General features: G+C 32.8%; 1 protein-coding gene across 1 annotated transcript; it reads left to right on the forward strand.

Moving 5' to 3' along the window:
• The first annotated feature begins 10,914 nt into the window (after nucleotides 1–10,914).
• Nucleotides 10,915–13,367, forward strand: LOC143531928 (jasmonoyl--L-amino acid synthetase JAR4-like). Its single transcript, XM_077027111.1, has 3 exons — nucleotides 10,915–11,222; nucleotides 11,302–11,403; nucleotides 12,005–13,367. Exons 1-3 carry the CDS (start codon nucleotides 10,939–10,941, stop codon nucleotides 13,338–13,340), a joined length of 1,722 nt encoding a protein of 573 aa, XP_076883226.1. The 5' UTR covers nucleotides 10,915–10,938; the 3' UTR covers nucleotides 13,341–13,367.
• Nucleotides 13,368–13,699: the final 332 nt, after the last annotated feature.

Raw genomic sequence — 13,699 nt, forward strand, 5'->3', positions numbered from 1 at the left:
AAATAGGGTTGAAGGTTGTTAAGTTTTCATTAGTTTTTAATGAAGTTTAATATAAAAGAATATTGTTCTTGGAATCTTTTGTTCGGTTTTATAGTCTTTGTTAATAATGAGTTTCTCTAGCCATTGATCGCTTCCGAAACTACATCAGTTGGTATCAAAGCTTTTAGTTCTCAAATGGCTCGACATGGAGATGAATACTTTCTTGCTCGTAGATTCACCGCCAGAGGCAACGACAGAAGTATGTTTGATTCACGTGCCCCTGGTAGAGATTGGTATTCTACTAGCAGAGTCGCCGCGAGAGGCAGTAATGGAATCCTTCCCAACCCGCGGGATCTTGAAGAGATCAAACGACTCCGACAACGAGTTCGCGATCTTGAAGAGATCAAACGACTCCGACAACGAGTTCGCGATCTTGAAGAGATCAAACGACTCCAACAACGAGTCCGGGATCTTGAAGAGATCGAGCGGCTCCGAAAACGAGTCTGCGATCTCGAGTTACAACGGGAGATGCGCAAGGCGGAAACCGAGTCGAGCACCATCGTCTGGGACGAAGGTGGCGACGGAGAGCAGCATCCATTTGACATACCGATCTATCACGAATGTGTATCGGAAGATGGTTTAAAGTTTGATGAAGATAAGTATTATGGGGAGGAGGAGTATCATTCCGATGACGATTTTATCTATGAATCACCTCCAATATATGACGAGTATGGGAATGATGAAGAATCTACGGTGGTTCTAGGCAGTCTCACGGTGACAAGGGAATCTCAAATTTTGTCCATTGTAATCCCGGAGAACACGAGAGTTGAAAAGGTAGGTGACGTGAATTATGATCTTATCAAAATGGAAAATCAAAATCAAATTGAAGATAATTGCATTTCCATAGATAATGATGCTATTCCCAAAAAAATAAGGATTGTGAGGAAAATAGCAAGTTTGTTGCTGTGAATCATGATCTGCATGTGAAAGTTATTGTAGTCTATGTATGGATGCGCTCTAGACCCACCACCAATGAACAATCCAATACTTATTTCTTTAATAAGATATTCTTTGGGTCTATCCAAAAAGTCGGTATAGACTTGAGGTTACTTAAAAACTCTTCACCAATATTTGGAGTTAAACTATTTGAGGTGGTCAAATCGATTGTGAATAAAAGATGGTCTAGTGCTCCATTAGACTCAGGTGGTATATGTTCAGAGTTGTATGAGGCGTTTTGTGAAGCTGAATTGGTTGAACGTGTCACGATGATAATAAATAAAAATCGGGTTGATGTTCCTTTCGATCCGAGTGGCTTTGAAGCAAAACTCGAGGACGAGTTTTTTCGAAGACAGGGAGTATGATGCAGATTATCTCTTTATTTGAATTATTTTAATATCTTTTATTATTTTTATGTTTATCTACTTTCCATGTTTATCTTTTCATGTATTAGTATAAATAGGGTTGAAGGTTGTTAAGTTTTCATTAGTTTTTAATTAAATTTAATATAAAAAGAACATTGTTCTTGGAACCTTTGGTTCGGTTTTATGGTATTTGTTAATCATGAGTCTCTCGAACCATTGATCGCTTCCGAAACTGCATCAGAAAAGGTTTATTTCCTTATTAATAGTTTTTCATCTATGAAAAGTAATTTGATAAATAGCAAATAAATAATTTACGTACGTATGTTTTTTTTGTTTTTTTTTTCGTTCGTTTAATAAACACCAAAAGAAAATTTATGATGATATCAGTAGTCATCATCGACCTTTATGACCAACTTTCACATACAAACTTTTTTTATTTTATTTGTGTTTGACGGGTTTATTGGTGAAGAAATACATTACTATATGGGTATAAAATTTTAATACATAAAATTTTTAAGCTTTTATTACATCTCATAGGTGAAGAAATATATTACATATGCTAATAAATATTACTTTAGATAAAAAAAATTTAATGTATGTTAACAATAACGCATGATTGGGTTCCAATTATTTTTTTCATATAATTTGGCTCTCATTTACTATTTGATTGAATATAAAAATTACATAATTAATTTTAAAGTTTCATAAAATAAGAGAGAATTTAAAAAAATGTGTTTTTATTGGTTTATTAGATTTTTTTAAATATATATTATTATTAAAAAAGAGAGTTGTATTTGTTAAGAGAGAGATGAGAAGAAAAAACATTAGGTTGGTGAGAAAAAAACATAACACCTGAGCAACACGTGACATAGCTGATCTTTTATTTTATATAACTAGCTTTAATGTGGCACACGAGATGATCCAAATAATAAAGTTATAAATAAAGCAAATAAGTACATATTGTATATGAAAAAATGATTACATCTATGTTTATATCTATACTTTGTGTATATAAATTGATTTTATTTATATTAGAAAATGATTTTTTTTAAATGAACTTAATAATAATAATAATAATAATAATAATAATAATAATAATAAAGCAAATGTAAAAGCATACCTGAGAACGGTCCATTTATTGGAAATTTGATTCTCAGTATCATATATGTGTGTGTGTGTGTGTAAGAATTTTGGTTATGAACCAATTTTAAAAAAGACTTTCATACAATAACAGTTCTAAGCTACACTATGAAAATGATTTTTATAATTTTGAGGGGCTTCTCGACTTTGCTATAATGACAACACATAAAAATAACGCGTTAACCGTTCAATTTTGTGAATCTTTTGCTTCACTTGAGCAGAATTTTGTATGACATGTTTCACATACTACATTTTAATCACCATTAAAGGAAAAGTCAATGCTGATATAAATTTTTCAAAATTGATAAAAGTTAGAAACATTGATAGGCCTGGAGGTAGCTTATCGAAAGTGTTCGCCGTCTTTTCTTAAATTTTAATAGTTGTAGAAAAAATAATCAATTAGCCAAATCCCAAATCTTTTCATTATTTCTAAAAATGTCATTGAAAACAAATTCGAAACCTAAATCACGTTTAAAATTCTAATTTTCATTTGTTTGATATTTTCAAGTCAAAACTTTGAACCCGCAACAAATTTGATGATAAATCTACTTGCATTCTCAAACTTTTAAAAATACTCATATTACCCCCTTTTGACCTGTAACAAATTTTGAGCAAAATGTAGTTAACTAGTACCACACAATCTATTTACAAATTTTTGACCCATAACAATCAAATTTAAGTTCCACACAAAACCTGAAACAATCATTGATAAAAAACCGAGAAACTGAGTATGATAAACTTTATTATATATGTAAGTGAGTGATATATATTATTACATTGTAACATATATATAGTTTAGTAAATTAACTAAAAAAAATAAATGGATAGATTTAAAGCATATATTTATAATTTATAAGAATATTTACTTTTATAAAAATTATAGTATATATACTAGGGAAAAATTAAAATACAAAGGGAGACAATAATGAGAAGTGTGAGAAGGATTTGTGACCACACAAAAAACCCCTCAAAAAAAATTCCAAAAAATTAATAAAAAAAATCATAACTCAAAATATAAATAAAGAACGAAAAAATTTAAAAATAAAAAATGTTTCCCTCGTCATTCTCGTTTAAAAAAAACAAAAAACTCCGAAAAGACACAATTCAAAGACAAAAGACACAATGATGAAAAATGAATAAAAGACACAATTATAACTAAAAAAGACACAATAAATCGCAAAATATAACACAATATTGAGTAATATAACACAATATCAAGAAAAAAAGACACAATGTCAAGGAAAAAAGACACAATCAATGACGAAAATAAACACAAAACACGATGACATAACAAAAAGACACAATAGTCTTTTTCACTTAACATTGTGACTTTTTCGAGGTTTTTTTTTTTAGAACAAGGAAGACGGTGGAAACATTTTTGTGTTTTTACCTTTTTTGTTTTTTTTATTAAATTTTGAGTTATGAATTTTTATTTATTTATTAAATTTTTTTTTTTTGAAGGGTTTTTTTTTGTGTGGCTATAAATCCTTCTTATCCTTCTCATTTTTGTCTCCCTTTGTAACATAACTTGACCTTATATAATAAAATAGAGTTTAATGTAAGTGAATAATTTAATCATGTTATAGATATAATATAAATGGAGTGTAAAAGGAAAGTGAATAATCTATATAAACGAAGACCCTAAAATCCTATGTGTCGCGATGTGGTCGCTCCCTTCTTTTATGGAAACCACCAGATTGTTTGATTTTTAAATGGAGGCCTCTCATTGATTTAACCCAAATTCATGGGTATTGGTCTTACCAAAACCAGATAGCTCTTAAACGGGTTATAACATCTCATTAAATTAAAAGTTAATATTACCAATTATTTTATATGAAAATCCTATAAAATAGTGATATACTAAACTTTAATATCCAATTTAAAAAGAAAAACATAAGCGGGTCATGGGTCACCAAATCCAGATAGCTTTTAAACGGGTTATAACATATCATTTATTTATGAATCCCTTTCATCATCAAACACTAAGTATATTATTAACTTTCTTACAATAAAGAAAATTAAAATCCAAAAAATAAATATAAAAAAAACAAAAAATATAAAACAACCATTCTCTCAAGCCATCAGATTGTTTTATTTGTAAATGAAGGCTTCTCACACATTTGACCCGAATTCACGGGTAAAGGTCTCACCAAACCCAGATAGCTCTTAAACGGGTTATAACAACTCATTATATTAAAAAATAATCTCATCAAATATTTGATATGAAAATCATATAAAATAGGGATATGCTAAAACTTAATGTCATATTTTATTTAAAAAATATATTGTTTATAATTAAGAAACAAATTTATAATAAAGAAAATAAACGGGTAATGGGTATCACCAAACCCAGATAGCTTTTAAACCGGATTATTACATATCATTTATTTGTGAAACCATTTCATCATCAAAACTCAAGTATATTAATTGTTAACTTTCTTACAATAAATAAAATTAAAATCCAAATATACATATATAAATATTAAAAATGAATACTGTATTAAAAATGAATACTATAAAATAACCCCCGTATTTTATGGAAGCCACCAGATTGCTTGATTTTTAAATAGATGCCTCTCATTGATTTAACCCAAATTCATGGGTATGGGTATTACCAAAACCAGATAGCTCTTAAACAGGTTATAACATCTCATTAAATTAAAAATTAATCTTACCAATTATTTGATATGAAAATCCCATAAAATAGGGATATACTAAAATTTATTATCCAATATAAAAAGAAAAAGATATTATTTATAATTAATAAACAATTTTATAGTAAAAAACATAAGCGGGTCATAGGTTACCAAATCCTGATAACTTTTAAACGGGTTATAACATATCATTTATTTATGAAACCCTTTCATCATCAAACACTAAGTATATTATTAACTTTCTTACAATAAAGAAAATTAAAATCCAAAAAATAAATATTAAAAAACGAAAAATGTAAAACAACCATTCTCTCAAGCCATCAGATTACTTTATTTGTAAATGAAGGTTTCTCACGCATTTGACCCGAATTCACGGGTAAAGTTCTCACCAAATAGCTCTTAAACTGGTTATAACATCTCATTATATTAAAAATTAATCTCATAAAATATTTGATATGAAAATCCTATAAAATAGGGATATACTAAAAATTAATATCAAATTTTATTTAAAAAAAGATATTATTTATAATTAAGAAACAATTTTATAATAAAGAAAATAAATGGGTAATGGGTATCACCAAACCCAGATAGCTTTTAAACCGGATTATAACATATCATTTATTTGTGAAACTATTTTATCATCAAACCTCAAGTATATTAATTATTAACTTTCTTACAATAAATAAAATTCAAATTCAAATATACATATATAAGTACTAAAAACGAATAATCTAAAACAACCCTCCGTAATACGGGGGATAAAATCTAGTTATTGAAATATGACATAGTTATTAGTTTGGAGGGAAAAAAGTTATGAGGTTTAACCGTAATTTTACTTTATTAGAATAGGTGAAAGTAGATTATATTGATTTGGTTAAATCAGTTACTTTTATATATTTTCAAAATATACTTAATACCCAACTTGCTACAAAATCTTAGACGACAGGGTTCGAGTCTATATGGGAGATAATGGTAGAACACTCACTTTACTAGTGAGAGGTAGGGGGTTCAAACCTCATTATCACCAATTTATATGGGAGATATGAGGGATGATCCTGGCTTGCCAGGGTTCGAGTCCTGATCTCACCCGGTTTTACCGGCTCCTCGCTGTCGGGCCGTTTGGCGGGCGTGTGGGTCGGGTTTTATCCGGGGAATCTCTCAATAGGTGGACCGCTAGGGGCTCTGTTCGTCCGGACTCGTGGCCGGCTAGGGCTACCTTTAGCCAATGAAAGCCACGTACGAAGTACCCGGCGTTACTTAGTTGATCGTTCAAAAAAAAAAGCGCTTCCGAAACACTGTGAAGCACATGACACGAACAAATATAACATGAAAAAAAACTTAATTTTGGGCTAATATAGCGTGCTTATTAAATGGTCAACTTGCATAATATATTCGATAAACTAGTTAACCAAACACCACGTGTTTAATTTGGGTCGACGTATTGACATGCTTAATTTTCATTTCTTTTCTTTTGTTTTTTAAATAACGATTCCATACGTTTAAGGGTTTTCTAAAAAGGTTTGTATTCATATATTAGATTAGTTTTTCCTTAAGCATTAACATTAAATTTTGATATTTTCCTTTAAAATTTTTGCATCTTCACCAACTTTTCATCCCTAACAACTGTAAGACTATGCGTTATGGGTGCAGAAGAGAGGGGGAGACAGGTGCTGAAGGCTCCAAACACCGTCGAGGGGCGCCGATAGGTGGGGTGCGGAGGGGGGGAAGGTGGAGGGGAAGATGGGCGCGGAAGGGGGGTGAGGTGGGGGGCCCACCACCAACGGTCATAAAGCCGTTTTAAAAAAAAATAAAATTAATATTTATATAAAAATTCAAACATTTTTCTCAATTTTACTCAAACAACTTTCATATTCACACTAAATTTAACCATCTTCACAACATTCATCTTCACACCAAATCATGAACCTTAACTCGAACCTGAACCCGAACACGGGCTCAAGCTCAACACCGAACCCAAACCCAAACCCGAACCCGAATCAAAACCCGTGGGATCCGAGTTGTATGTGGTGGGTTAGTTTGCTCGCAAATAACATCGACCTTAGCAACTCGTTCTCTGCAAACCAACAACGACCGACGATTCCTCCACCCATGCCACCGTTTACCCCTGATATGTTCTTTCGGGCGCCAATGCCGTATACGTCCTCGCAAATACCACAAACCCAAATACCCGAAACGTAAGCACCCGAAACGCAAGTCCCGCGTCCAAAAAGAAGTCATAAAAAAAAGAACATGGGTGACGTTCGAACAACCGAAAAGGGTGAACGACAAATGTGGGAAGCGGATGAGGTAATGGCGTTAGCCTTAGCGTGGATCGACTCTTCCGAAGACTCGATTCAAGGTATATTATAAAAATATTTTTATGTTTTCCATGTTATATTTTTTTGTTTACTAATATTAAGCTTTTATATGTATCGAAGGTGACAACAAACCTTCGCCGGAGTTTTGGGTACAAATACGTACCAAGTTCTTTGCTTTAATGGGTCGAGGAGAGTATCGCGGGAATGATTCCGTATACAACAAATGGAAGTCGTTACGCACAATAATAACCGACTTCACAGCCGTTCACACCCGCATGCAGAACAACAGAAAAAGCGACATGAGCAATGCTGATGTGTTGGAGGCCTGCTTAAAACAATACATAGCCCTTTATAATAAAGATTTTAGCATGTTGGATGTTTGGAGACAATGCATAAGCTCGCCAAAGTGGCATACGGTCCCGACATCATCACCACCGCAACCGTCCAAACGGTCAAAGACAACGTCTACTTCGGCCGATCAATCGCCGTCGCAGCCCATGTCGGATGGTCGTTGTCAAATTAATCTAAACGAGTTGGGTCCAGAATTAATTTTTGACGAACCGGATGAGTTGTCACGGCCGTTAGGAAGAGATAAAGGCAATGCGGCGGCTAGAGGTGGAGGATCTTCGTCCAGAAGCACATCCTCTAAGAGTTCCGACACGAGCTCGCATCTAGAAAACTTGGAGCGGAGGCTAGCCGAGATTGCCAACATTAAAAAACAAAGACAGGATGGCCTCATGAAGGTGCACGAAGAAAGAAAGACAATGCTTGCGGAATACAAAGCGATCCACAAGGAGCGAACGAAACAAAAGGAACTCGAGCTCATCACAAAAGATCTATCGCATCTAGATCCTGTGTCGCGGGCGGTGATGGAAAAAAGAAGAGCAAAGATATTGGCTAAATATGCAAATGAGGACGAGGACGAGGACGACCACGACGAGCATTAGTTATATTTTTATTTGTAGGATTTTTATTTTTATTTGTATTGGTTTTTTTATTTATATGTTTTTTATTTTTATTTGTATTGGTTTTTTTGTGTTATAAAAAAAATAAAATAAAAAAAGGTTGGGCTTCGAAGCCCCCTCACCATAGAGGGGCATTATGTCCCAGGGCTTCGATACCTCACGGCCTATGTGGCGCTGACGTGACAATATGGAGGGGCTTCGAAGCCCCCCACCATAGCACGCATCCTAAGTGTTATGTACACCTACTTATTCTTGTTTAGGAATAAAAACTGAAAAACAACAAATAATTAGGCACCAATTACTAATTCACACAGAGAAAAATATACTCACAAATATATGTACATGTTTATGCAGGATCAAATCAAACTAGTAAGATATTTTAAAATTTTACTAAAATCATCTTTAAACAAGTTTTTTTTTATATGTTATAAGTTTTGTCTAAAGTAAAACAAAAAGTACATGTGTTTAGCAGGATACATATGTGTAGCTCGTAAACTATATATATAGGATCAGGATCATGTGAGAACTTTTTGGAAATTGAGAACTATGAGAACCATTTTGGACTACAAAAAAAACCCAAAAATAAAAAAAATCATAAAACAAAAAAAAACACAAAAATAAAAAAGTAAAAAAACCAAAGTTCTTATTTATCATCCCGGTTTCTAAAAAAAAACGTAAAAAAAATTTCTCGGTTTAGCTAAATTATATATATACATATATGTATAATATGTACATATGTACACACATGTTTTTTTTCCTATACACATATGTATAATTTAAGGTAAATGATAATGTACATATGTGTACATTACATAACTAAAGATTAAATGAAAGTATACATATGTGTATAGGTATAATACGAATTAAAAAGAAAAAAAAATCGGTTTTTTTTTATTATACATATATGTATAATATGTACACACATGTTTTTTCCCATACACATATGTATAATTTAAGCTAAATAATAATGTACATATGTATATATTACATAACTAGAGATTAAATGAAAGTATACATATGTGTTTAGGTATAATACGAATTAAAAAGAAAAAAAAATTTCGGGTTTTTTTTTCTAATGAAACCGGAATGAAATATAAGAATTTTGGTTTTTTTTACTTTTTTTAAAATTTTCGGTTTTGTTTGTTTTATAATTTTTTAAATATTTTTTTAGAGGTTTTTTTAGTGGTCCAAAATGGTTCTCAAAGTTCTCAATTTGCCAATAGTTCTCTTAGGATCCTTACCCTATGTATAAATATATATATATATATATATACACACACATACACACTTCGTATGAGATATGTATATGCAACTTCACAAACTACATATACAATTATATATACTTTCGCAAGCTACATATATTTTTAACATTTTTAAATCTTTTTTATTCACACATATTGTTACTAAATTACCATGTATTTATTATTCGTAATTAAACATTAAAGGAGCCGACTTGAAACTTAAAACGAGAACAATATGATTTTAAAAATGTCTAAACCATGATTTATGTATTTGAAACAAATAAATATATAAGTCATTTTGTAGTTTATTTATTCAACGTACACATCAACCTTGCACCCATTAACATGCAAATATTGATACAATTTTACCCCCCACAAAATTGGACATGGAAAACATAAATCATATTTTCTTAATCTGAATTTTAAGCTCACTCTTTTATATAAAATCAAAATATCAAATAAAATAAATGTTTTATTATAAAATAAATATCTATGGCCACTACGAGTTCAGAAGATCTATGGTTGGTATCCAACAACGTTACAACAGCAATAATCCACACGTGATAACGGCTGTCGTGTCATGCTTCCGGCGCCCGTAATTTAATAAATCAAAAGTATTATAATTTTAGGACGGAAAAATTATTATTCTAAATTTTGCAAGTGACTACAAATGGTTGTTTTCAACAAACATAAAGCCTATATATATGGCCCTGCCTCCCAAAGGATCTTCCATCGCTCCTGTACACTACTTATTTCTCATAAGGTAACACACCATTTCTCAATCATCATCACATCATTTGTTACTACTATTATTTTTATCATATCACTATTTTTTACTATCCAGATAATTGTATTTTTTATTTTGGTATATATCCTTTCTTGTAATTTGTACCAAAAATATGGTTTTAAAGTCGGATTTTGTTGAAAACAGTTTCATTATATCGTGAGATTGAGAAAATGTTTGTTCTCATCTCATCTTCCCTAACTTACTTTATAAATACTAGGTTTATTTTTATTTACATTTTTACTACAAATGGTAATTATGGTTGAGTCCATCTAGCATTAAGTTTCTTGAGTTTTCATGTAACGGGATTCTTACTATTAAAACCGAAAATAATTGATCTTTAAACGCCCCAATAATGTATTATTTGGAATGTGACATCAAGAAAAGTGTATCTTTAGTTCAATTTTATGGTTCTTTTTATAATTATTACTTTGTTATAATTTGTTACAATTTCCATTTGAATAACTTGCAGCCAGTTGATTGTAGAATCAAGGAAATGGAGAACAAATTTGATTCAGCAACAGTGATTCAAGAATTTGAATCTTTAACCAAAGATGCAAAAAAGGTTCAAATTGAAACATTAAAGAAAATCTTGAAAGATAATTGTGAAGCAGAATACTTGAAAAAATGGAATCTTAATGGTAGATTTGATCCTCAAACTTATAGTTCTTCTGTTCCTGTTGTAACCCACAAAGATCTTGACCCGTATATTCAAAAAATTGCCGATGGTGCTTCTCACCCTGTGCTCACCGGAAAACCGATCACGACCATCACTCTAAGGTAGTTAAATTTTCTGATTAACCAAAGATTCTATCAGGGTTTGTTTGGTGAGTTACTAATTCTTTGTTGATGTTTGTAGCTCTGGAACTACACAAGGGAAGCCCAAATTTGTACCGTTCAATGACGAATTGACTGAAACCACAATGCAGATTTACCGCACTTCTTTTGCTTTCAGAAACAGGTATTTTGATGGAAAAAATATATTTTGATTATTTAAATGGTTTACGGGTTGTGAATCAATTAATCCGTACACTACCCACATACTTATTTGTGGCAAAAACTTCAATAAATGGGTTGGCGAGTTTACATTATAAAAGTACATTTTTTATTCTGATTTTAAATGTGAGTTTACCTTACAAAACTATATTTTTTACTTTAGTTTTTAACGGGTTGACGAGTTTACCTAATAATTTTTTTTTGTTCTAAATCTAAACAGGTTGACAAGTTTACCTTATGAAAAATATAATTTTGTTCTAGTCTTAAACGGGTTAACAAGCTTACCTTTATAAAAATATGTTTTGTTCTAAATTCAAACGGGTCAACGAGTTAACCTTATAAAAATATATCTTTGTTCTAATTTTAACAAGTGAAAGGATCGACATCGTTGAGTAAACTAGCCAAACATATTAGTTTCTTATTGAACGAAACATAAGTGACGATCCAAATCTCATTATCTCCATATCGTGTTTCATGTCATGTTAGGAATTGGGACCCCTAAATTACAGCACAAATGCGGTACGAAATTTACAAACTAATTAGACTTTTTCTGCTAATTATGTTAGGGAATTTCCTATTGGAAATGGAAAAGCTTTGAGTTTCATCTTTGGAAGTAAGCAGTTCACAACCAAAGGCGGTCTACTCGCAGGAACCGCGACCACAAACGTATACCGAAGCACGCAATTCAAGAAAACGATGCGGACCATGCAAACCCCGTGTTGTAGCCCGGACGAAGTCATTTTCGCACCTGATTTCCATCAGTCTTTATACTGTCATCTCTTATGTGGACTCATTTTCCGTGACGAAATCCAAGTCATATCATCCACATTCGCTCATAGCATCGTTCACTCGTTCAGGACCTTCGAGCTAGTCTGGTCGGAACTTTGTTCCGACATCAGAACTGGTGTTCTGTCATCCAGGATCACAGTTCAGTCGATCAGAAACGCCATGGCGGCAGTTCTGACACCGAACCCTGATTTGGCTGATGAAATTCAAAGTAAGTGTTTGGGTTCAAATGATTGGAACGGGTTGATCCCAGAAATATTTCCCAACTGTAAGTACATTTACGCGATCATGACCGGGTCAATGGAGCCGTATTTGAAAAAGCTAAGGGTTTATGCGGGCGGGTTACGGTTGTTGAGTGCGGATTATGGGTCGTCAGAAGGGTGGATCGGGGCAAATGTAAACCCAGAATTGCCTCCGGAGATGACGTCTTTCACTGTGCTTCCTAACATTGGGTATTTTGAATTCTTACCGTTGAGAGAGATCGATGAGTCCGATTCAATTGAGCTCAAACCAATTGGGTTAACTGATGTTGAGCTCGGTGAAGAATACGAGGTTGTGGTCACTAATTTTGCAGGTTTGTATCGGTATCGGCTAGGAGATGTGGTTAAGGTTATCGGGTTCCATAACGCAACCCCAAAACTGCAATTTGTTTGTAGAAGAAACTTGATGCTAAATATCAACCTAGATAAAAACACTGAAAAAGATTTACAATTATCAGTTGAAACAGCTGCAAAACTTTTAGCCGATGAGAAACTCGAAGTCGTTGACTTCACGAGCTTTGTTGACCTGACCACCGATCCTGGCCACTATGTGATCTTTTGGGAAGTGAGCGGGGACGCAAGCGACTTTGTTTTGAAAGAGTGTTGTAATTCTTTGGATAAGTCGTTTGTTGACGCGGGCTACGTGAGCTCGCGAAAAGTCAATGCAATCGGGCCTCTAGAGCTCCGGGTTCTAAGGAGGGGTACATTTCAGAAGATTATAGATCATTATGTTGGGTTAGGATCCGCACTAAACCAATTCAAGACACCGCGTTGTGTAGGCCCAAGTAACCGGAAAGTGTTGCAGATCCTTTGCAACAATGTTGACAGGAGTTATGTCAGTAATACTTTCGGTTAAGGTAATTTGTCGTGTTCATGTATGGTTTGATTTTCATGAAGGCTTGAAATAATGTATTTGAATCGTCTATAAATGTCTCTGTGTATCGTTTATAGTTACTTTTCGTTTTTATATGAATATAAAATGTATCTTTTATATATTTCATCTTTATGTAGACAATATATAACTGTACACTTTATGAACATGATGTAATTTACAGATTAGATTAGATGTGGGCGTAACACCCGGACCCATTAGAACCGGTTCCACCTCTACCTGGTCAAAACCCGGACTTGACTCTGTCAAAACCCGATAAAAACAAGCAAACCCCGGTTAAAAACCCGACCTTACCCGGAATCAGTTCCCACCCGACCCGGCTC

This window comes from Bidens hawaiensis, unplaced genomic scaffold, assembly GCF_021521415.1.
Source record: "Bidens hawaiensis isolate Kalapana, Puna unplaced genomic scaffold, B.hawaiensis_p1.1 tig00009309_1, whole genome shotgun sequence".
Taxonomy (NCBI): domain Eukaryota; kingdom Viridiplantae; phylum Streptophyta; class Magnoliopsida; order Asterales; family Asteraceae; genus Bidens; species Bidens hawaiensis.